Raw genomic sequence first — 22,481 nt, 5'->3', positions numbered from 1 at the left:
AGTGGTTCCCAAACTTTTCACTAATGCAGGCCCCCAACCACCCGCCAAAATTGTTCATGGACCCCAGTCAAAGCCAATCCTAGCTGCTATGTACCCTTCATTCAATAAAAACGGAAACCACAACATCGATTTTTGGACAACAATTAACATTATTGGAAGATATTTAATTTAAAAATAATAATTGATTGTAACATTGCAATTTATTTTAAACTTGTTTTCTATCATCATTTTTATTTTTTCCACAGACCCCCTGCCATACCCTTGCAGATCCCCAGGCACCCACTGACCCCAGATTGGGAACCACTGTAGTAGGTTATTCCTCTAGAATCTCATTCCCTGCTCACTGGTTTGTGTGCAACTGAGCTGTGATTTATTAGTTGCTGCTTATTGAATATGGTCTGCCAAAGTAAAGAGACTAGCTTGAATTACACACAAGCAGCCTATTTTAGTTCAGTAGCAGAGTCAAGCTTTGAAACTATAGCAAAATCATTTCTCTTACATGACAGGAAATGAATACATTATGTTATCTGCACCGAAATAAGTAGAGGTTGTTTTGCAGTATTGGGATGATCAATAGTCGTACAGCAAATTCAGTTACACATGTAAATTGCAAATCATTGATGGCTTCCTGGAAGACAACAGAAACACTCTCACTTCCCCCAGAAACTACTCCACAGGAGGCAGCAGTTGCTTTTTCCATTATATTATATAAAGAAATCCAGCAATTTGCATACATGTCCTGCATGTATAAAACCTCAGCAATATAAAATTAAGAAAAGTGGCATCTCTCAGCTCAGCGATATAGATGAGAGTAATGAAGATTTCTTGTTTTACTCTCAAGTGTTTGTGATTTTAACTTCTCTCTTCTGACTGTTTAAAGTACGTAAAATAATAGATTATATATATATATGCATATTAACACATTAATCTCTGTGTATATTTATTTGTAGACAAATATGCATCATCATTAAGGTTTTGACAATTAGGTGCTTTATTGTATATTAAAAACAAATAATTTCATTAATTAGCTCACAGAACTGGCTGACAAATGCAAACTGCTTCACTCAGGAAGGAGCAATCACTTTCACACACAAAACATTGGACATGGCTGTTTAGCAAGGAGAACTGTGGAAAGAGATCCAGGGCAATAGGGGATCACAAGCTAAATATGTGTCACCAATGTGACAATATTGCAAAAAAGCAAACATCATTCTGGGACATACTACAGGAGTGCTGTAAGCAAGACATGGGCAATAATTCTTCTACTTTACTCTGCGATGACTAGGCCTCAACAGGAGTACTGTGTTCACTATGCATACCACATTTCAGGAAAGACATGGACAAATTAGAGAAGGTCCAAAGAAGAGTAACAAAAATTATTAAAGGTCTTGAAAACATGACCTATAAGTGAAGACTGAAAGAATTGGGATTGGTTATTCTAGAAGAGAGAAGACAGAGGGGTCATGATAACTATTTTTAAGTATATAAAAGGTTGTTTTAAGGAGGAGGGAGAAAAATTATTCTCCTTAACATCTGATGATAGGATAAGAAGCTATGGCCTTAAATTACAGCAACGACAGTTTAGGCTGGACATTAGGAAAAATTTGCGGACTGTCGGGATGGCTAGATATTGGAATAAATTGCCCATGGAGCTTGAGGAATCTCCATAATTGGTGGGTTTTTTTTTTTAGAGCAGGTTAGACAAACATCTCTTAGAGACAGTCTAGCTAGTGCTTGGTGCTGTCACGAGTGCATGCAACTTGACTGATGATCTCCCGTGGTCCCTTCCAGTTCTAAAATTCTATGACACCTAAACATTAGATTGACCTAAGCCAAGGGTCTACAACCTGTGGCTCCTTAAGCACCTCTTTGTGGCTCCTGATGCTGTAATTGCAAAATAAAAAAAAAAAACCCTCCTGATTATTTTTGATATTTCAGTGAACATCTAAAAACCCAACAACGAACAACTCATATCTAAACAGCAAATAATATGTGATCTCAAAATGTTGGATAACTCCCCCTTTAATATGTGTAGCCCATTGCGGGGTATGTGTGCACGCTGTTCTTAAAATAGGAGTTACAAGAAAAAGTATGGTTTGACTTCATTTAATAAGGACCATCTTAAGTATTCACATGCATTGCAGCTCTTGAATTATTGAGGGTTTTTTTTTTTTTTGTTTTTTTGTTTTTTTTTACCAAATTCAAAAAAAATTAGCTCTTCTTGCTCCTTTGGTCGCCGAACCCTGGCCTAAGCTATATCATACAAGACCATTGACCCAGCCATCATTATAGACGCAGACAGGCTGATGGAACAATTCTTCTATTGACTGAGGTACTGCCTCTCGAGAAGGTAGATTACATATAAATTGATGGAAAAACTCGTTTGGGCAATACAGGAAGTATCTACACCACAATGCTACTGTGGCACAAGTACAGTCCCGTACCAGTGCTGCTGTAACACAGACTGTCTGTGAATTTAAGAGCTGGATTCTCATTTACATTTTTGTATCACTCTGACAGTGTTAAGGGGCCCAAGAGTGGATAAGTTACATTTATACCTTGTCTGAGGCCCCTTAACTCTGCCAGAGTGTCATAAAACAGTCAAGTGTAAATGAAATACAGTCCTTAAATACCAAATCCTTCATGTGTGCAGGCGTCCAGTGTAAGGTTCACTATAACTAGCAAATAGTTAATCAAAGCCCAAAACAGAACAGCCTTCTGTTGCCTCCTGAAGACTTTCACATACAAGTACTGGACTCAGTGATTTCTAATGACATCCAAGTAATGGACTCAATGATTTCTAAAGAAGATGGTTCTCTAGTGAAAGCTCCCTAATACGCCAATCTTTGTGGCTTTCAAAACATTCAAAAAACAATGGATGAAACATCTCCTGATGGTGACCCAGCCACAATTAGATGGAGGGGCTTTGCACATACACACCTGCAATAGCCGTTTATGATCCTGCCCGACACCACCTTTGAGAAAGGTCTCCAGTACTTGGCTTCTCCTTCCACTGGAGCTCCCAGCAGGACCACATCCTCGATGATGCCCTCACAATCTATAAAGACAGAAGCACCCGCCCCACAAGACAAGTGGTGTTACTTGGATTTGGAAGGCAACTGAGAAAACGTATCTATGTACGTACAATACAGACAAGGGAGCCTTGCTGTCCGAGAGAGGATGGTATATTTAGAGTAATTCCCTTACGCTGCAGAAAGTCTTCATTTCTGTTGATTCATTTCTAAGGATAAATTAAAAAAGCTCTCGGGTCCGAGCTGCAGAAGCACAGAGAATCCACAGCCCCAGCTGAACCCAATGGGAGCACGCTATCAATGAACATCAGGGCCCTGGCGATTGTGAAAGGTGTGAATGGACAGCAAAGCTTTCTCTTGACAGAGCAGGCACCGTGCGTGCAGCAGTGTGGAACGTTCCTCTCACACTGCCGATCAGTAGGGTCAATATGAGACTGGTCTTGTTTCACAATATATGGAATGAGGAGCTGAGTGAGACCACTTAAGCAGATGTATAATTAATTTCAGTAAACCCTTCCACCTGACCAGTCCTGGAAACTGCTAATACATCCATCCACTGAATACATGACAAGAGAGCCAAGACCAGCACAAGAGAATTCCTTGTGGTAATTCACAGTCATCTACTCCTACGCTTAGGAATAATTTGTCAATCCAGTCTAAGTCTCCTGAAGGGTAGTTTAGCTCTGAATACTACCCGCATACAATCTCTCAAAAGATGAGATGAGTTTAATCAAAATTCATGCTCCTCTTTTATTTTTAATGACCAAACTGCAGCTAAGAAATCCCAGTAGAAGGAAGTGATTGAATGAAACATATTGGGTGGCACTCCTGTGCTTTTCAATACAAATGTTTCCAAAAATAGGGGCTACAATATATTAACTATTGCCCGGACAGAGCTCCACATGACAGTCTCATGCTGGGGGTGGGATTCAAAGATTCTGGTTTTAGTTGGCCTTCCAAGCACCAGGAGTTAGATCAAACTGAAATAAATTCCTAATATCAAGCTAAAATCCAAACGTTTTTGCATGTGAGCATAGGCCTGACAATAGGGGTTGGGGTTATGGGGACAACTACATAAGGGCTAGATGTTTGAAAGGGGCCTAGAGGTTCCAGCCACTGCTGCTGCCACAGTAGCTTCAGCAGCAGTTGGGAGCTCCAGGGCTCTTTGAAAAACTGCAGGAGCATCACTCTGCCACTCCATGCAGCTTCTGAGGACTGCGGGGGGATCCAGCAGCCTGCTCTGGGAGGTGCTAAGGGCTGACTGCCTTGACCCCATCCTCTTCCACGAAAGGCTCCACCCCTCCTAGGGTGTGGAGCTCACCCTACCACTTTGGCCTGGGAACTGCAGTGGCTATTGGCCCCCTGTATGTGCATATTATAGAAACAAAAGACATAAACGTTGAATTATAAAGTATGTGTAAAAAAAGAGGTGCAGCTGTAAAAATTTACTCTGTTTATGTAAAGTTGTGGAAAAAAACCAGTAAAGTGCCTTCCAATATATTAACTGCATGTTGGTATTACTTTGAATTCCATCAGTCTACTAGACTCCCATATATATTATTATTCATTTGTACTGTGGTAGCACTTAGGAGATGCCATCACGGACCAAAACCCTATTATGCTAGGTGCTCTACAAACACAGAACAAAACCACAGCCCGTGCCCTCAAGAGCTTATTCTGTCCACACCAGAATCTTTATTTTTTGAGCACACACCTTGCCATATGTGGGTCGTGGTCATTTTCAGGAAAGTGCACCTGCTTTGTATAATAGGTGACTCAGATTATGAGGAAATAAATGTGAAAGCAATTATATACCACATCAAGTCATGCCCAAGGAGATACTACCTGGATAGATTTTTTCATCAATGCAATTGATTTTCTCTAACAGCAGTAATAACCCAGCACTCCCTGCAGAGAAGCATTATTCTACACTGTTTCACTATGATGCAAATTCCAGCCCTGATGACAATCTGAAATGAGTTCTGTTGGTTTACTCTCTTAATTATGAAGCAAATAGCACATAAATTAAAAAAACAGATCAGTCATTTGATTTTGTTAGCTTAAACCTATGGGCAATAAAATTACTTCTTCCACAGTCAACGGATAATGAAAAAAAAAAAAAAAAAAAGAGAGCCATGAGGACATGGACATAATTCCAGACAGGACAATAAAGTCCACATCTTTAGTATAAAGTCAACTGAAAAACCAAGAGAAAGCAGCTCTTACATCAGGCCCCTGTAGACTGGAGCAAACTATTAGAAGGTCACCAATAACAAGGAGTCCTGTATCTCAAAAGACTAATACATTTATTAGATCATGAGCTTTAGTCATAGAATTACAGGGGCTGGAATGGACCTCAGGAAGTCAACAGGTCCAACCCCCCTCCACCCAAAGCAGGATCAATCCTAAATAAATCATCCCAGCCAGGACTTTGTCAAGCTGGGACTCTTGGACTTAAAAACCTCAAGAGATGGAGATTCCACCACCTCTCTAGGTAACCCACCCCAGTGTTGCACCACCCTTCTAGTGAAATAGTTTTTCCTAATACCCAACCTAGACCTCTTGCACTGTACCTTGAGACCATTGTTACTTGTTCTGCCATCCATCCCTACTGAGAACAGCCTCTCTCCATCCTCTTAAGAGCCTTCCTTCAGGAACTTGAAGGCTGCTATCAAATTGCCATTCATTCTTCTGCAAACTAAATAAGCTCAAATCTCTCAGCCTCTCCTCATACGTCATGAGCTCCAGCCCCCTAATAATTTTGGTTGCCCTCTGCTGGACTCTCTCCAATACATCCACATTGTTTCTCTACTGGGGGACCCAGAACTGGATGCGATCCTCCAGATGTGGCCTCACCAGTGATAAATAAAGGGGAATAATAACTTCGCAAGATTTGCTGGAAATGCTCCTCCTATTGCACCCCAATATGCGGTTAGCCTTCTTCACCACAAGTGCACACTGTTGATTCATGTCCAGCTTCTCATCCACTGTAACGCTCAGGGCCATTTCTGCTGCACTGCTACTTAGCCAGTCAGTATCCAGACTGTAACGATGCTTGGGATTCTTCCATCACAAGTGCAGGACTCTGCACTTGCCCTTGTTGAACCTCATCATAATTCTTTTGGCCCAGTCCTCCAATTTGTCGAGGTCACTCTGGACCCTACCCTGACTCTGCAAGGTATTTAGCTCTCCCACAGCTTAGTGTAATCTGCAAATTCGTTGAGTGTCACTCCAGCCTCTCATCCAGGTAATTAACAAAGATGTTGAACAATACTGGCCCTAGAACTGATCCTTGGGGCACTCCACTTGAAACTGGCCACCAACCAGACATCGAGCCATTGATCACTACCCACTGGGCCCGATCATCTAGCCAGCTTTCTATCTACCATTTATTCAATCCAATCCATATTTCCTTAACTTGCAGGCAAGAATACTGTGGGAGACTTATCAAAAACTTTGCTAAAGTCAAGGTATATCCCATCCATTGACTTCCCCATGTCCACAGAGCCAGTTACCTCATCAAAAAAGCTAAGACCTATTTCTTCAGATGATTGGAATCAGTCAGTTTTCTTCCCCTCCTTTGCTCTATTCAGTTTCTGTTTGGAATTGTTCCCCCTTGGCAATGTATTAATTTCTTCTCAAAGATTATGGATGAAGAGGGAAGCCTAAGAATATAAATCAGTAATCTGCATAGTTACTACCATGCTAGTTAATTTTATCTATCCCATGGGCTACAAATTGTTTATACCATAAGGAACAATAAAGCCTGTGTGCACCAGGAAAAGAAAAAAAAAAATCATGATTCTAGATTATATGAAAAAAGAAAAGATTCTACCTCAGGTCACTCTCTTTTGGGATTCATACATTTCACAGCCTCCTTCCGCCTCTGACTCATGAACATCATTAATTCTGGCAGGATGTGTAAAAAGCAAAAAAATAAAAGCTTTATTCCACTTGGCCAACTTCTTAGGAGATAAGACATATTTTTATATTGGGATTTGATAGGAGTGTAATGGGACAGGGACTGGCAATTCCCAGTACTTGCTAACCACTAAAATGGGTTTTTGCTATGAAAGTGGCGATATTTGCTTGCTCTGAGGCAATAATTATCAGTTAACAGGCAAATCATCTTGGAAAAGGCCCATGCAATACACACTAAATCTGGCCATAAACAGTCTCTGGGAGCAGGCAGAGATACTGCCTTATTCCCAGGTCTGGAAGTGTTATACATGCCTCTTCACTTCTTTGTAGATGAGCATGTTCAAGACATATGCATCAGTTAAGTGCTACTTAAAACCTGAAAACAGAGGGCTTAAGATCAGGCTTTGAAGCCCATCTACCTTTGTAGGCTTCAAAGCTTGAGCTCTGGGCTGAATCTCAACTTCAAAGTCCTGACGACACATCTATTTTTAGAACACTATCCCGAGTCTTTTGACCTGGGCTGGGAGGTTCACTCCTGTGGGCCATGTAGACATATCTATAGACTTGGGTGGGATTTAAGCTCTTCAGCGGGATTTAAGCCAAGCACATAAGTAAGCGCTGTCCTGAACTGAGGTGTAGATGAACTGGGCCAAACAGTGTCAACACTGGGGCTACATCTACACTAGCCCCTTCCTTTCAGAAGGGGCATGGTAATGAGCCACACTGGCAGATGCTAGTGAGGTGCTGCCATGAATATGCAGCATCTCATTGGCATAATGCTGGCCATGCGCGATTCGAAAGTGCCACTTTCGAATTGCACACCACCCGTGTAGGATCTGCAGACTTCGAAAGCCCCGTCTTCCTAAACCCAAACAGGAAGATGGGCTTTTGAAGTTTAGGGGGTCCTTTCAAAAGGCCCCATCTACACAGGCGATGCATGATTTGCAAGTGGCACTTTCGAACCACGTGAGGCCAGCATTATGCTAATGAGACACTGCATATTCATGGCAGCACCTCACTAGGATCTGCCAATGTGGCTTGTTACCATGCCCCTTCAGAAAGGAAGGGGCTAGTGTAGATGTGGCCTGCATGTCTGGCACATGATTCACTTTCTCATGACATCTTAGAAACCAAGGTCCTATTTGCTCCCTGGTGCCTTAATCCCATGCCCTTAAAGGTTTTGCTTTGACAGGGTATCTTTAGGCAGTGTTCACCCTCATCACCCAAAGGTATTCACTGTATGGAACACTGGGTGGCTGCACTGCAATGTTGTTCTTACTTAGAGCTTGTAAAGTTCACTGTGGGCATCTGGGTGGGACCTGCTGGACACTTCTGGGAGCCAGGCAGAAAGAGTGCAGGGAGGGAGCCTGCCTGGTAGGTGGGGGAGGATCTGATCAGTGGGACCCATGGACCAGGAGTTTTCACATGGACTGTCAGGGGCCCACAGACCCCCATCTGAGAAATGTTGTTCTAAAGCATTAAGGCTAAGATCCACTATTAATTTTTAACCTCCCTAGTTTAACTGTGGATATATTTATTAATCATCTGGGAACATAAGAACCACCATAGAAGATCAGACTGTGGTCATTTAAGTCCAGTATCCTGTCACTGACAGTGGCCAGGACAAGGTATAGATGCATAATCTTTCCATAAAGCTACTGGCTTCAAGGTTGTATGGCAGTTCCACAAATTAAAGAAACATTCTGTACCTAAGTATTTCCCTTCTCAATTTTTGTTTGTCTTTTTGTCTCATTGGAGAGCCTGTTAATCTTGTAAACGGAGAAAACGATTATTAGAATCTCCTGCCTGCCTGTGCAGGTCATTTTAATATACTTCCCCATGTCTCATCTCATTAACTCCCTCTGTAGAGCTGTCACAACCATTTTTAATTTCTCCTGTTATGGAAGTCTTTCAACGCATCCAGGAATTTTCACCACTATCCTCTGAAGCTCTTTACAACCCTTCAAGCACATTCTGTTTTTATACTTTCATAAAACTGCCACTAAGACTGTATACAAAAAGGCTTGTATCTTATGTATGCGTCTTCAGAGTCCAGACCAGATATCTCAGGTGGCTGCTCCATTCTTTCTGTGGCTTGCCACCAGAATGTGCCTTGGAAGGATGAATTGGCACTCTGCACTAAACAAGCTGCTTTTTGTCCCCAAAACAGCTCAACTTTCATAATTCAATTAAAGGCCTGAAAATTAGTGTGCTACAGGGGGCTGCTACAATGTGTATTTATGATTTCAGATTTCATTAGAATGGCAGCTAGCTAACCAGGCCCTAATGATTCCCTTTCACATGTTACTTAGCTATAGTGTTCTGCAAATCCACAGAGAGCGGCTGCAGGGCTATTAACGGCTAATGAAAGGCTCAAAATATTACAGCTCCAGCACTTTCAGGATACTGAGGAGAAAGAGTAAATCTGGGGCTGGATTTGGAACTCAGTTTGGCCAGGGGAAATGCACTGTCATTTGTATCAAGTCACTTGGATACAGTCCGTAGCTAAAGAGACTAGAATTTGAAGTCTTGTATTTCTGGGATACTTCACTCTCTGGGGCTGTGAACCTTAAACCAAAACCTCGGCACACAGCTGTAAACGGAAAGCAAGCTGACCTCCTCCTCTCATGCTGGTTTAATCTGTTCCCACTTGCCAACGCCTACTAATGAATGTTTGCCAGTATAAAGTGCCTTACATATTAGCTACATTCAGACAGGGCAAATGTTAATAAAACTGACTATGCAGAGGGAAGGAAAAGCAACGCACACACTACTGATTCAACTCCAACATGCAATTTACATCAAATGATCGTAATGACTTGATTCCTTTTCTAAATTAAGAACAGACCCTATTAATAAACAAAAGCACAACTGGTAATAAATTGACAGATGGTTTTACGCTCAACTTTAGGGAAAATAACCATGAAAATAGCTGATGACAGTGGCATTTCAATGACTTAAATAGGAGCGACGACACATGGGATGGGATACAATAGCTACAGAGAGCTTCCAATAAAGGCATAGCATCTTCTGCCAAAGTTCACAGCATAGCATCTTCTGCCAAGTTCACAGCAAAGCGTGGGTTGCTCATAGACCGAGTCACCAGACAAATGTCATAGAACGTCAAGAGTGCTGTATGCAGATGGAGGGACAAATTCTGCTCCCAATTATGCTGGTGTAAATATAAAGTAACCAATGAAGACAAGTTACACTGGAGACAGTAGGAACATATTTCAAAACATTTTAGGTTCCTACAGAATCACAGAACACTAGACCTGGAAAGGACCTCAAGAGGTCACTGAATCCAGTTCCCTGCCTTCTTGGCAAGACCAAACACCATCTAGATCATCCCCAGCAGGTGTCTGTCTAATCTGCTCTTAAATACCTCCAGCGATTGAGATTCCACAACCTCCCTAGGTAACTTATTCCAGTATTTAACCACCCTGAAACTTAGGAAGTTTTTCCTAATGTCTAATCTAAATCTACCTTGCTGCAGTTTAAGCCCATTGCTCTTTGTCCTATCCTCAGAGGCCATGGACAACAACTTTTCTCCCTGCTCTTTGCAGCCCTCTTTGAGGTACTTGAAAACCACTATCATGTCCCCTCTAAGCCTTCTCTTTTCTAAACTAAACAAGCTCAGTTCTTTCAGTCTTCCCTCATAGTTCATGTTTTCTAGACCTTTAATCATTCTTGTTGCTGGTCTCGGGACCTTCTCCAAATCTTTCTTGAAATGTGGTGCCCAGAACTGGACACAATACTCCAATTGAGGCCTAATGAGCGCTGAGTAGAGTGGAAGAATGACGTCTTGTGTCTTGCTCACAACACTCCTGTTAAGGTACCACAGAATCAGGTTTGCTTTTTTCGCAAAAGCATCACACTGCTGACTCACATTTAGCTTGTGGTCCACTATGACCCCTAAATCCCTTTCTGCAGTACTCCTTCCTAGATAGTCGCTTCCCATTCTGTATGTATGAAGCTGATTGTTTCTTCCTAAGTGGCGTACTTTGCATTTGTCCTTATTTAACTTCATCCTGTTTACCTACGATCATTTCTCCAATTTGTCCAGATCATTCTGAATTATGAACCTATCCTTCAAAACAGTTGCAATACCTCCCTATGTAGGTTGCACATCCTGAAGTAAATACCCTCAGCCATGTACTGGATTGGAAAGCACCTAAATCCAAGTCAGTGGCCAGGGTGGGATCAATGGGGTAGAAACTACCCATATGGATTCTTGCTTCCCTCCAAACCCACAGAGGTTGGTTGACAGGCTCTCTGCAGACAGAGTTGGGGAAGGGTACCCCTGGCAGGGCCCAAAACCTGGTGATGTGGTGACATTTCAGCATGTCTACATCATTCTGTTATTCCACATACCCCTTACAGGTTATTTCTGCTGTTGACAGGAGTAGTCTGTATTGTGAGCTCAAGGAACGGAACAATATGTTGCCTTTTAATGTTAGTGTGTACTCCACTGAAGCCCAAGTAATGTGAGCTTTGTGCCTGTAGCCTGAATGAGGCCTCTCTATTGGGGTGGCCCAGTTAGGGTGCCCTGTTAGCTGCATGAGCAGAGGTAGCTCAGTTAGAGTGTTCCATTTGTGATTAGGTTGGCCAATGTACAACTTGTAACTGCAGACAAGACAGACTTATCTATTCTCCATCTTAACACAATGAGAACCCTTTGATCTTTCTTGTGGAGCTGTGCACCATCCCAAACTAGCATCTTTGTCGACTGTCTCAGCAAAGAGCCTAAGGTCTGAATGACCTCGGGGGACTAAACTGCTCACTTAACCCTAGAGGCTGTCCCTCCAGATCAGGCTGTGAAGTACCATCGCCATGCCATGTGGCTGTACCGTTACTCTTCTGTGACTATACTAGAGTAGTAGCTCTCAACTTTTCCAGTCACTTGTATCCCTTCCAGAAGTCTGACTTGTCTTACGCACTCCCAAGTTTCACCTCACATAAAAACCACTTGCTTACAAAAGCAGATATAAAAATATGTGGTGTTGCACCATGCTGTGACTGAAAAATTGCATGCTCTTTCACTTGTAACATTTTATTAAATCAATTGGAATGTAAATATTGTACTTACATTTCAGTGTATAGAATATAGAGCAGTATAAACAAGTCACTGACTGTGTGAAATCTTAGTTTGTATGGACTTCACTGATGCTTTTTACATAGCCTGTCATAAAACTAGGCAAATACCTAGATGAGTTGATGTACTGCCTGAAAGACCTCTGTGCACTCTTAAGCGGTACAGGAACCCCTGGATGAGAACTGATCTAGAGGACCTTCATCTCCAAAGCTGTTGGTCTGATAGCTTTTACCAGCATTAAAGCAATAAAAAAATTGTGATGGAAATAATAAATTAGAAGAGAGAGTTAGATGGTGGCCTTTACCTTTTTCTTGAGCCATCTCTTTCAGGCAGAAGTAAATAACTCTTGCTCCCAGACTGAAGCCAATCAAAGTGACAGGTCGTTTGCCCTAGGGAATATAAAGACATAGGAACAAATGAGGATGCATGGCTGTCAAACATTCTGCTAGACTTGGACAGAAAGGGCTGGGTCAGTGTGTGTGGGCTAAGGCTCTGATCCAGCAAATCACAAGCATGTGGTGAATTTTGAGTATATGAGCAGTCCCAGTGACTTTGATGGTCTAACTGATGCTCTTAAGGTCAAGCACAGTTAAATTTACTCAAAATTAAGCATTTGCTGGATAAGAATCTAAAATGTCCTCTCTGCTTCCTAGTAACGGAGAAATAGCCATGTCAGTCTGTATTCTAACAAAACAAAGCAGCAGTCTTGCAGCACTTTAAAGACTAACAAAATGATTTATTAGGCGATGAGCTTTTGTGGGACAGAAGTTGGTCTGTCCCATGAAATCTCATCACCTAATAAATCATTGTCTTAGTCTTCAAAAGTGCTACATGACTGCTGTTTTCTTTCTGTTTTGTTAATATCAAATTTCCAACATATTGTCTAAGGATGCTCCTTTTCACTGAATGGGTCCATTTGCTATTCACTGCACATTATTACCACTATTTTAATTTCAAAGAATGCAAACCCTCCTACACCTTTCAAGGCAGAAAATCAAGATCAACCCCAAACACTTAACTTCAGATCTGCAAAAATACCAGAGAAACTGCAGTCAATTTCCTAGAAGAGTAACTTGTTTCCACTTTATAAAAGCATTATCTTTCTCAGGGCTTCCAACCACCAAGAAATTAAATGTAATGACATCTTTGGGAGAGACAAATACAAAAAGGCAGTGCGCTATGGCTTTCCATTGTCTACTGGATTAATAGACCTGGCAAGTGAAATAGGAACCTATGGCTTGTAACACTGCCAGCCAATTTTCCATGAAAAGGCAAACTGTGGCATGTATGCATATATAACCTTCATTAACAGATGCTTTGCCACCAATCACCAAAAGGAGAACTGGATGTGAGCAAGTTGGTTTGAACTTAGTCCAGATTTAAAAAAAAAAACCCACAAAGGAGTCCTGTAGCACCTTAAAGGCTCAAAAATTTATTGATTAGACAATGAGATTTCATGGGTAAGATCCACTTCTTCAGATTCTGGAGCAGAAATGAGCAAACAGGATAAATATAAAGAATGGAGGGAGGAAGAAAGAAGGAGGAGGAAGGAGATAATCCAATAATAATTTATAATAAATTATATATTTCTATAATATTAATAATTATGTATTTTATAAATAACCATAATAATTTACTAATCCAGACCAGACAGAGCTTATGCTGGTTTGATGACAAACTATTTAGAGGATTCAACTCCAACTGAACACGTGTTGGATATCTGTTAATGGGGTTCTAAACCTTGGATGTGGGAAATTGAGGGAAATTGGGAAATTGACAGATATGGTTATTTACTGCAAAATCTTTTGCAGACCATGTCAAAATTAAAGTGTTCCTGGGGTCCATTGTATTAAACGAACGTTATATTGTTGTGAACTGTGATTCTATATAACATCTCGAGGGGCGTGATGTGACAAATGACAGATGTCGGGGTTCAAAGGACTATTGTGAACAATGTCCCAGACAAGAATGGTCTTTTGGAACAGAAAACGTTTAAGGGGTTTACCTGGGGAATACCTAACAAGGAGAGTTGAATACAAATTCCCCACCTCTAGTTATGCAAAGCCTCCACCTTTTGAAGTCATGCATTACAAAAGGCCAAGATCAAAGGCCCAAGATGTATAAAGGGAAGACAGAACTTTGTGGCGATTCTGGTTCTGAATCTGAGACCGCTATGAACATGCAGTCATGGAAGAAACCCCTGTGTGGGTTTTGAAGGACTGACATGTACCAAAGTCAAGGCTGGAGATGAAATTACTTTGGTAAGCTTTTCAGCATTCATGTTGAATGAAGATGAATGTAGTACAATGAGAGCCTAAAGCATTACCCCATGTATCATAGGCCTGGTGTTAGGCCTGAGGCCTAGAGCAGTGTTTCTTAGAGTTTTTAAGCCCATGGAACACCGAACAATAATATTTTTTTATGTGGAACACCTATGAAAATTTTCTTCCAAAATTGTCAGACAAAAAAAATAAAATAAAATAAAATAAAAATTCCCAAACAGCAACATATACAGCAAAACCAAAATGAAGTAATTAACCAGGTATCATAGAAATGAAGAAGTAACATTGTATCTCATTTTGATAACAGAAAATACAGACCATCAGCGTATGATATCAAAAAAGCATCAGATGCTCACGACACACCTGCGAGTTGTTCATAGAACACCAGTGTTCTGTGGAACATAGTTTAAGAAATACTGGCCTGAACAAGAATAGTCAGGACTTTGTTAATATACAGCAAAGTGAAATTGTGAGCAAAAGGCAGGCCGCAGCTCACAGCACTTGGCATGCACAGGGCTGACATGCAGAAACATTCACACCTGATTGGTACTAGACACAGACTGGAAGTGGTTTCCTGAGGGGTTGTAACAGAACCTTTTTAAGAAATTTCTCAGTACCAATACACACCCTCAAGGTAACGGGAACGTATCATCCCAGGTTCAGGACAGGTTTTAAACTGACAGCATGATAGATAGCGACTGAACCCTCAAGTACAAGGTAATGGGTGGGAACTAGGTAACGTCAGAGGCTGGCAACCTGATCCCCCAGGAATGATGTGTAACTTGTTTGTACCTGTGTACAAAAACGTACCACAAAGGAGTTGTCTTTGTCTGGCTTGATGGCAATGAATGATCCTACTGTTGACTGAGCTCACTTCATTGTCATGGGGTACATATGTATAGTGGTTCAGTAGAGTCTGCTGACTATTATTACTGTACTCTGACAATAAGCCTGGCTTTCGTGCCTTCCATCCTTATCTGATTTTATGGTCTTTGGGGGCTCTCTACGTTACATTCCACTACATTAGCCACCTGTGTAGGTGTGATATACAGAAAGATCATACGCAAATAACAATGTTTATTGTAACTGACAGAGCAAGAAACCTGTCATGACATCACAATGGTGACTTCTGAATACCACGCATATATCTTCTTTTACAGTTTTCATATATTTTCTCTGCAATGCTTTCATCTTAAGAATAAATGTGGATGCTTATAAAGAAGTTGTGTAGTAACTTATTACTGCGGGCCATCATGTTATTCATAGTCTCTTGAGAGAAAGCAAAGAGCAGAAGCTGGCTTGTTTAGGCATGCAGCTTGCTGGCAATTAAGTATAGGCAGGAAGCTGTGCAATCTGGCAAAACCCTGGCCGAGAGAGAGAGAGAGAGGTGGATCTCTGTCAAGAGAAGTAACAGCTGGGAGCTTATTTTCTTTTTTTTTCCCCCTTTTTTTTTTTTTTTTTAAGGTGACAGTAAACAACAAGTGAGCAAAATTATTTCCCATAAATGTAAACAAACTTGTTTGTCTTAAAGACTGGGTGAATATGAAGTCAGACTGAGTGGACTTTCAGGCTCTCAGTGTTTACACTGTTTTGTTTTTAAGTGTAGTAATGTAAAAAAACTTCTACATATTTCATGATCAAGAGATTGCACAACAGTACTTGTATGAGGTGAACTGAAAAACTCTCGTTTTTACAGAGCATATATTTGTATCAAAATATTATTATAAAATGAGCAAAATATTATAAAATGAGCACTGAACAGTTTGATTCTATGTTGCGATTGAAAACGACATATTTGAAAATGTAGAAAAACATTAAATACAATAAATTTAAATTGGCATTCTATAATTAACAGTGATTAAAACTGTGATTAGCTTTAACTATTTTTAATCTCATGATTAATTGCAATTTGTTATGACAACCATTTGCAAAACTCACAAAATGAAATAAAAATTTCAAATGGAAATTTGATGAAAATTTTTCAGTTTGGTTTGCTTTCAAATTTCTCATTGGGAAGTTATGCCAACAGCAACACCTTCCTAAAAAATAAATGGTTTTTGATTAAGCCTGGTTTTTGGGCATGAAATTTTGAGGTCAAACATGATTTCAAGCAGCATTAGTTGGATGGCTGTTCGGTTACTACTCATGGGGTCATCTTGAAAATGTGACGTGGGCCTCCTACTTCAACTAGCAAGATGCCATTTTAAACAAATTTAAAAGTATTTTCTATCACATCAAACAGGGAGGAATTTTAACAGTTACAAATGCCTTCTCTTTGGGCTAAACACACATCAGGTATAATAGGGTTCAGAAACATCCTGCTAATTAGTTTTACATTCTCCAACACTACAGGATTTTGCTTTAACCATAACTAAAGTAAAAACACAAGGTCACATGCCCTTGGGCAAATCTTTACTTCAAAACAGGCTTTTATTACCTGTTGGGCACTGTGTGTGTATTAAAAATCAGCATTGCTGGCTTACACTTCTGTTTCACAAAGTTATCTATGCCATTCAGGCATCTGGCTATGTCTCCCATTACCTCTTGGCCCTAAATAGCTCCTCTACAATACTGGATAAGTGTAGCTGTAATATGAACACAGCGATCAGCCTGCACGTATAGCAAACAAAGGCAGGACCCTGAACAGAAGTTTCATTTCAGGTTTGTCAGCGGGGCTGAGGAGGAAGACTTGGCAGGAAGACTGGTTTTGACTGAGCTGTTTCTTTCAGTGCCAATCCATCCCATGTGTCTATTTGGCTCCTTTTTCTTTCCTTCTAGTTTATTCTCGATTTATGTTCTGAATCTTATTCCTTCACAACCTGTTGTTTCTTCCACTACTCCCATCCTCCATTTTGTGTATGCCTTTCTGATTCTTTCCCTCTCCGCCTCCTATTTTATTTCACTCTTTCCCCCTGGCTTTTATTTCAGGGGCATTGAGTAGGAGCAGACAGTCACTCAACATAACTGTGTACTGGCTCCTACCCAGCCAGGATGATAGAGCAAGGTGTGTCTGGGCCCCTTTGAATTGCTGGGACCTGGTGTAATTACCCGCTTGTCTCCCCTCTGCCCTGGCTGTCAGGCCTGTACCTACCAAGCCCTTTCCTGCAGGAAGCAAGCTCCACTTGAATCTGAGTAATACCATGCAATCCTAGCCAGCTGTATGACACTGCTTCAGTGCCACACGGAACCAGGGATCATCGCATGAGAACTTTCTGCTTGGGTGCTCAACAGAAATGATTATGAGTGTAGAATTCAGGATAACAGGACCTATGCCCAATTTAATTCCTCTTGGCAGAAGGCAGTTGCCTCCAGAATAAGCTAGTTCTTTTCTCTCTCACTTTGTTCCACAGCTAGTTTTACAAAAAATTATTTTAGAATAAGGACTGGTGAATTTCTGGGCTTGTGACAACTAGTAAGACCCAGCATCTTCACGGAAATGTATCTGGAGTCATACCAACATATCTCAGAGCAGAATTTTATCCTTAGTGAAGAAGGTGTGAAATGATCTTCCCTCACTCCACTCTGCTGATGCTTCTTGCCTCTCGCAGGGTATTTCAGCTGTCTCTTATCTTACTTTCAGCCCCTTCTTGTCCTCTGCTTTCACTCCTCCACTGTCAAGATTGAGCCAAGTGGCATGGCAATTTTGTGAAGTGGACAAATCACATGAGTTTGCATTTCTGACTTGGATCAGACTTGAATTCAAGTCTTGGGCAGTGAAAAGCTACATCTATTATTACTCCAGTTTGTCACCAAGCTTCCTGGATTACATGGGTGCTTGACAATAGATGTGTTTCTCATGTTAAACCTTCCCTGTCAGGATTTTGTTTGTTGCCCTTCAGTATTGGGCTCTGCCAGTAAGCCCGTTTGCAAGGAATGGTGTATAAACAAGGGGGAAAGAAAGGTGGTAGGGCCTGGTATGTCACACCACCAAGCCACTGGCCAGCAAGATCTGGTATGGTGTATTGGAAAGATAACGTACAGCCCTCAGCCCCTCCATGGAGCTGCATCTTCCCCCAGTCCCTCTGTACAGCAGCAGCCTCACATGTGAGCAGCTGGTAGGGAGAGGCTGCGAGGAAATGGAACCCCTGAAGGAGGTGCTGACATTCTGCTTCCTTCTCTGCTGGCAGGGGCAGAGCAGCATGTAGCTCCTCCAGCTGCTGCACCTCCCCCAGCCACGCCTCCGCAGAGGTACCCTGGGATGCGGGAGGGAAGAGCATGGGGGTGCCAAGCTGGGGGCAGGATAGAGTTACGTGGGTAGGTCACGTGCAGTATTTACTGTAAGCTGAGCACTTGGGCTGCCATCCAGGAGAGACTGAGGTGTCACCCAGCAGATTAGCAGAGCGCCCACAGCCATCCCCAGCGGGCAGCATGTATTTCTGTTGATGGCCTATATCTGCACGTGCCTTAGTGTACATAAAATTTGTTCCGCCCATGAATGGAAAAAAAAATTAGAGGGTACACTGGTCATGTGGCTCCCCGGTTAGCTGGTGTGCCTTCCCCTCCGGATCAGGAAGAAAATCATTTTACTTTCACCCTTTGTACATCCATTTCAAATGACCACCACAATCTTTTGCTAGCTGAGGTCTCTTGCCTGACCTCTTCTGCATTTAGACAAGGTTTGGCTTAAATTAAACCATCGTTTACAGGCAGCCTCCCATCAACCAATGTCGTCCTCCACTACCTGCATGGAAGAGTGAGGTATATGCTGATCTCCCTCATGCTTTTAATTTGCATTCTTGAGCTTGTCATTCATTTCTTCCCCTTGCACTAATACCACCTGCTGTTTGACCAGAAGGCTGAAAACATCAGACCCTTGGGGATTCCCCAAGATGTCAGTCCCTTCCAGATATAATGACAAGAGCCATTTTTTGTACCATCAGCCAATTACCTGCTGTCGACTGAGCAATATCCGCGCCAGATGTTTGCCGACTTCAGCTGATCGATGTAAGCACACTCCCCATGGGTTGTCAATGACACTGGAAACAGTAAGAAGCGAAGCTGGCCATGTTAGGGCTGTCACTATGCCTTAGAGGCACAAAGCAAACAGAAAATCAAAGTTACAAATCTGGGCAGATTTGGGACAACTTCAAAAGTCAGATGGTTTGCTGGAGAAAAATCACCGTGTCTTTTATCACTCTCAACTTTTCTTCCCCAAGAATGAGGAGAGGTGTGTTTTGCAAGATTAAAAATAAGATCAAATCTGTTGTGCATCGTGTGAACAGGAAAACTAGGGTTGCCAGATTTTTGGGGAGGGTTTGTGGGACAGGCAGCCCCAGCCATGGGATCCCCGGCTGGGGGGATGGGGAGATCTGGCAGCCCCGCAGCTGGGAGGCTGCTGCTGGGCCAGGGCAACTCGCATCCCAGCTGACTTCCAGCGATGGGGCTGCTGGAGTCCCCCCACCTCCTGGCCAATGTGTCTGCGGCTGGGGCTGCCGGCGGGGCTCTGTGCCCCAGCTGACTCCCAGATATGGGGCTGCCAGGGTCTCCCAACACCCGGCTGGGGTTCCCACAGCTGGGGCTGCTGGCACAGCTCTGCACCTCAGCTGGCTTATGGGGTCCCCTCGCCATACTGGCTGGGGTCCCCCTGCACCCTGACTGGGGTTCCTGTGGGTGGGAGCTGGGTGAGGTTCCGTAGCCCCAGATGGCTCCCAGTCACAGGGCTGCTGGGGTCTTCCTGCCCTCCCAGATGGGGTTCCCCTGCCATAATGGCTGGGGTCCCCCCACACCCCAACCAGGGCTCCTGTGGCTGGGAGCTGGGTGGGGTTCTGCAGCCCCAGCCGTGGGAACTCCGTCCAGGTCCTCGAATTTCCATGACAAGTCTGCAGGCCTGCATTTACACAGAAAGTCCCTGCAGAACGTTTCTGCGTAAATGGGGGACAGGGACTTTTCATGGAAATTGGGAACTGCCCGCATATTGCAAGACATCTGGCAACCCTAAACGAAGACACACTGCACTCAGGTGTAATCCATGGATGTAACGCGCACAAGCAAAACAGGAGACATCTAATGTATTCAGATGTAAATTGCACAGTGCATGAGTTTACAATGCTTTAATGTAATTTGCACAGGAATGCTGGACATGATGTGTTCAGATACAGTGCATGGATGACATGTGCAAATGCAGAACACAGACAACACAGTGCGTTCAGGTACCATGCAAGACACACTGTGCACAAGCAGAGCATGTGCACTCAACGCTTTCGTGTGTAGGGACAGATGTAATGGAACAGGCATACAGCCTGGATCACTGTGTGCATGTGGAAGAAGCATGCAATGGAATATGGATGGTATTTTGTGCACTGTGTATCCTAACACACTTGAGAGAGAGAGAGAGAGAGAAACAGCATAAATAAGAGTTACAATAACAAACAGTGGGAAAGAAACTCTGAGGCACACAGGTAAGGGAAGAAAGGTGTTTTCAGCTGAGATTTGAGATATGCCAAAGTGATGAGGTGGAATGACAGGAGCTGTTAAAGGGCAGGCTCTCACACTGACCACAGTGAGATTGTTTGAAATAAAGGTGGGTTGCTCTTGAATACTGTGTAGGGCAACCATATCTCCCTGTCCCAAATATGGGATAGGGAGATACGGCGTGGCAGTGGTGTGGGGTGGGGGGAGCCTCCTTCCAGCTGCACCAAGACCTGGGGAGCTGCCCCTACCTTCTAGCCCTGGGGAGCTGCCCCCACCTTCCAGCCCTGGGGAACTGGCAGCCATAGGCGCTCTCTGCCCAAAGCCCCGGGAAAGCAGCGCCATGAGCACTCCCATTCCCACCCCGAGTCTCCGAGGGCCTAAATACGGGACTATTTGTCTCTTTTGCAAAATAAGTAAGGATGCCTTTTTGGCATCCCAAGTACAAGACCGTTCCGCCCAATATGGGATGGATGGTCACCCTAATACTGTGCTCAGCCTGCTTAGGGATGTGCTTAAGTTTACCCACATGGAGCATTCCTTGGAAATCAACAGGACAACGACAGAATGTAAAATAAAGCAGGTGTGTTAAGTTTTTGCAGCACTTTTAAGGTTTGCAAGAGACAGTGCTTTCCAGACGATCAGACAGACAGGAAAGATTCATCTGATCTGGGAAAGTTATGTTTGAACAAACACTGAAAACAGCAGAATCAGAACCCAAGCACGTGTGGCACAATTTTCTTTCTTACCTGATAATACAGTGTACTTCAGGGCTTCCTGAGCCATCATATTAACCAAACCATTCAGCAGTGAATCCAGAGCATTGCCCAATTCCATCAAGTACTTGGATTCCCAGGCCAGGCAGTACTGCTCACTGGACTGCAACATGCTGTTCCATGGAGCCGTGAAACTCCCTAAGAATGGATGGGAACAAAAACAATTCACTTTCACAGGAGGAACATCACCTGCTGATTGGCCACCAGAGACAAATAAGAATCCAATAAAGTAGCAAGTGATAATGTCAAGCTGTAGAATACTTTAATCTGCTCAGCTATTCAGGGATCATATTGTGAAATGCAATGAATAGCGGACAAGTCTTCATAAGTCCTTCATTTCAATTGGATTTCTTGCTGGGAAGAAATGGATTGATACCACTGGAGACTGAAAACTTTTGTTTAATCAAAGAACAGATCTCTCAGGGATGATCTAGATAGTGCTTGATCCTGCCATGAGATCAGGGGACTGGACTTAATGATCCTTTAGGGTTCCTTCCAGTTCTAAAATTCTATGATGAAGACAGAGGGAGTTCAATATGTTGCAGAACGTAGCTAAGGATCTTGTCTGATCCTTTTCCATATTCCTAACCATTTTTGTTGTAATTCTGGGGCTCTAATTATTTTCAAAAACTGATTCAAATCTGCCACTTCTCTGTGAATGTCCTAAGTGCTGTGGTATATTGTCGTATTGGCACTTGGATTTTGCAGACTTACACTGAATTTATGGAGCTATCTCAAAGCGCAAAGGAAGACCATTTAGAGACCCAGCTGTGTGTTTACTACCCCTTTTTCCCTTGGCTTAGTTTTTCTCAAACACTAATGAAGAGCAGCAGCAACTGCTGACAGCAGAATTTTTTTGCTGTAAAACAAATACTGTGCGATCCTCTCTGGTAGGTGGGCTTATTGGTAAGGAGGGGATGCCAGTAACACTAATATATACCTACTAATTGTGAAGAGCTATAATATA

At 42.6% G+C, this 22,481-nt stretch overlaps 1 protein-coding gene across 8 annotated transcripts in view; it reads right to left on the bottom strand.

Moving 5' to 3' along the window:
* The window catches only part of TMCO4 (transmembrane and coiled-coil domains 4), a 107,260-nt gene that overhangs the window by 35,283 nt on the left and 49,496 nt on the right, over positions 1-22,481 (bottom strand). For all 8 annotated transcript variants that reach the window (XM_074975570.1, XM_074975564.1, XM_074975567.1 and 5 more), the window contains 4 exons: positions 21,488-21,652; positions 19,219-19,355; positions 12,353-12,437; positions 2,941-3,058 (listed from right to left, as the gene is read on the bottom strand). In XM_074975570.1, the coding sequence (XP_074831671.1) occupies positions 2,941-3,058; positions 12,353-12,437; positions 19,219-19,355; positions 21,488-21,652 (505 nt within the window). The remainder of the gene's footprint in view (positions 1-2,940; positions 3,059-12,352; positions 12,438-19,218; positions 19,356-21,487; positions 21,653-22,481) is intronic.

The sequence above is a fragment of the Carettochelys insculpta genome, chromosome 23 (assembly GCF_033958435.1).
Source record: "Carettochelys insculpta isolate YL-2023 chromosome 23, ASM3395843v1, whole genome shotgun sequence".
NCBI lineage: Eukaryota > Metazoa > Chordata > Testudines > Carettochelyidae > Carettochelys > Carettochelys insculpta.
The sequence above is the reverse complement of the archived record's forward strand: the minus strand, read 5'-3'. Positions and strand labels throughout refer to the sequence as shown.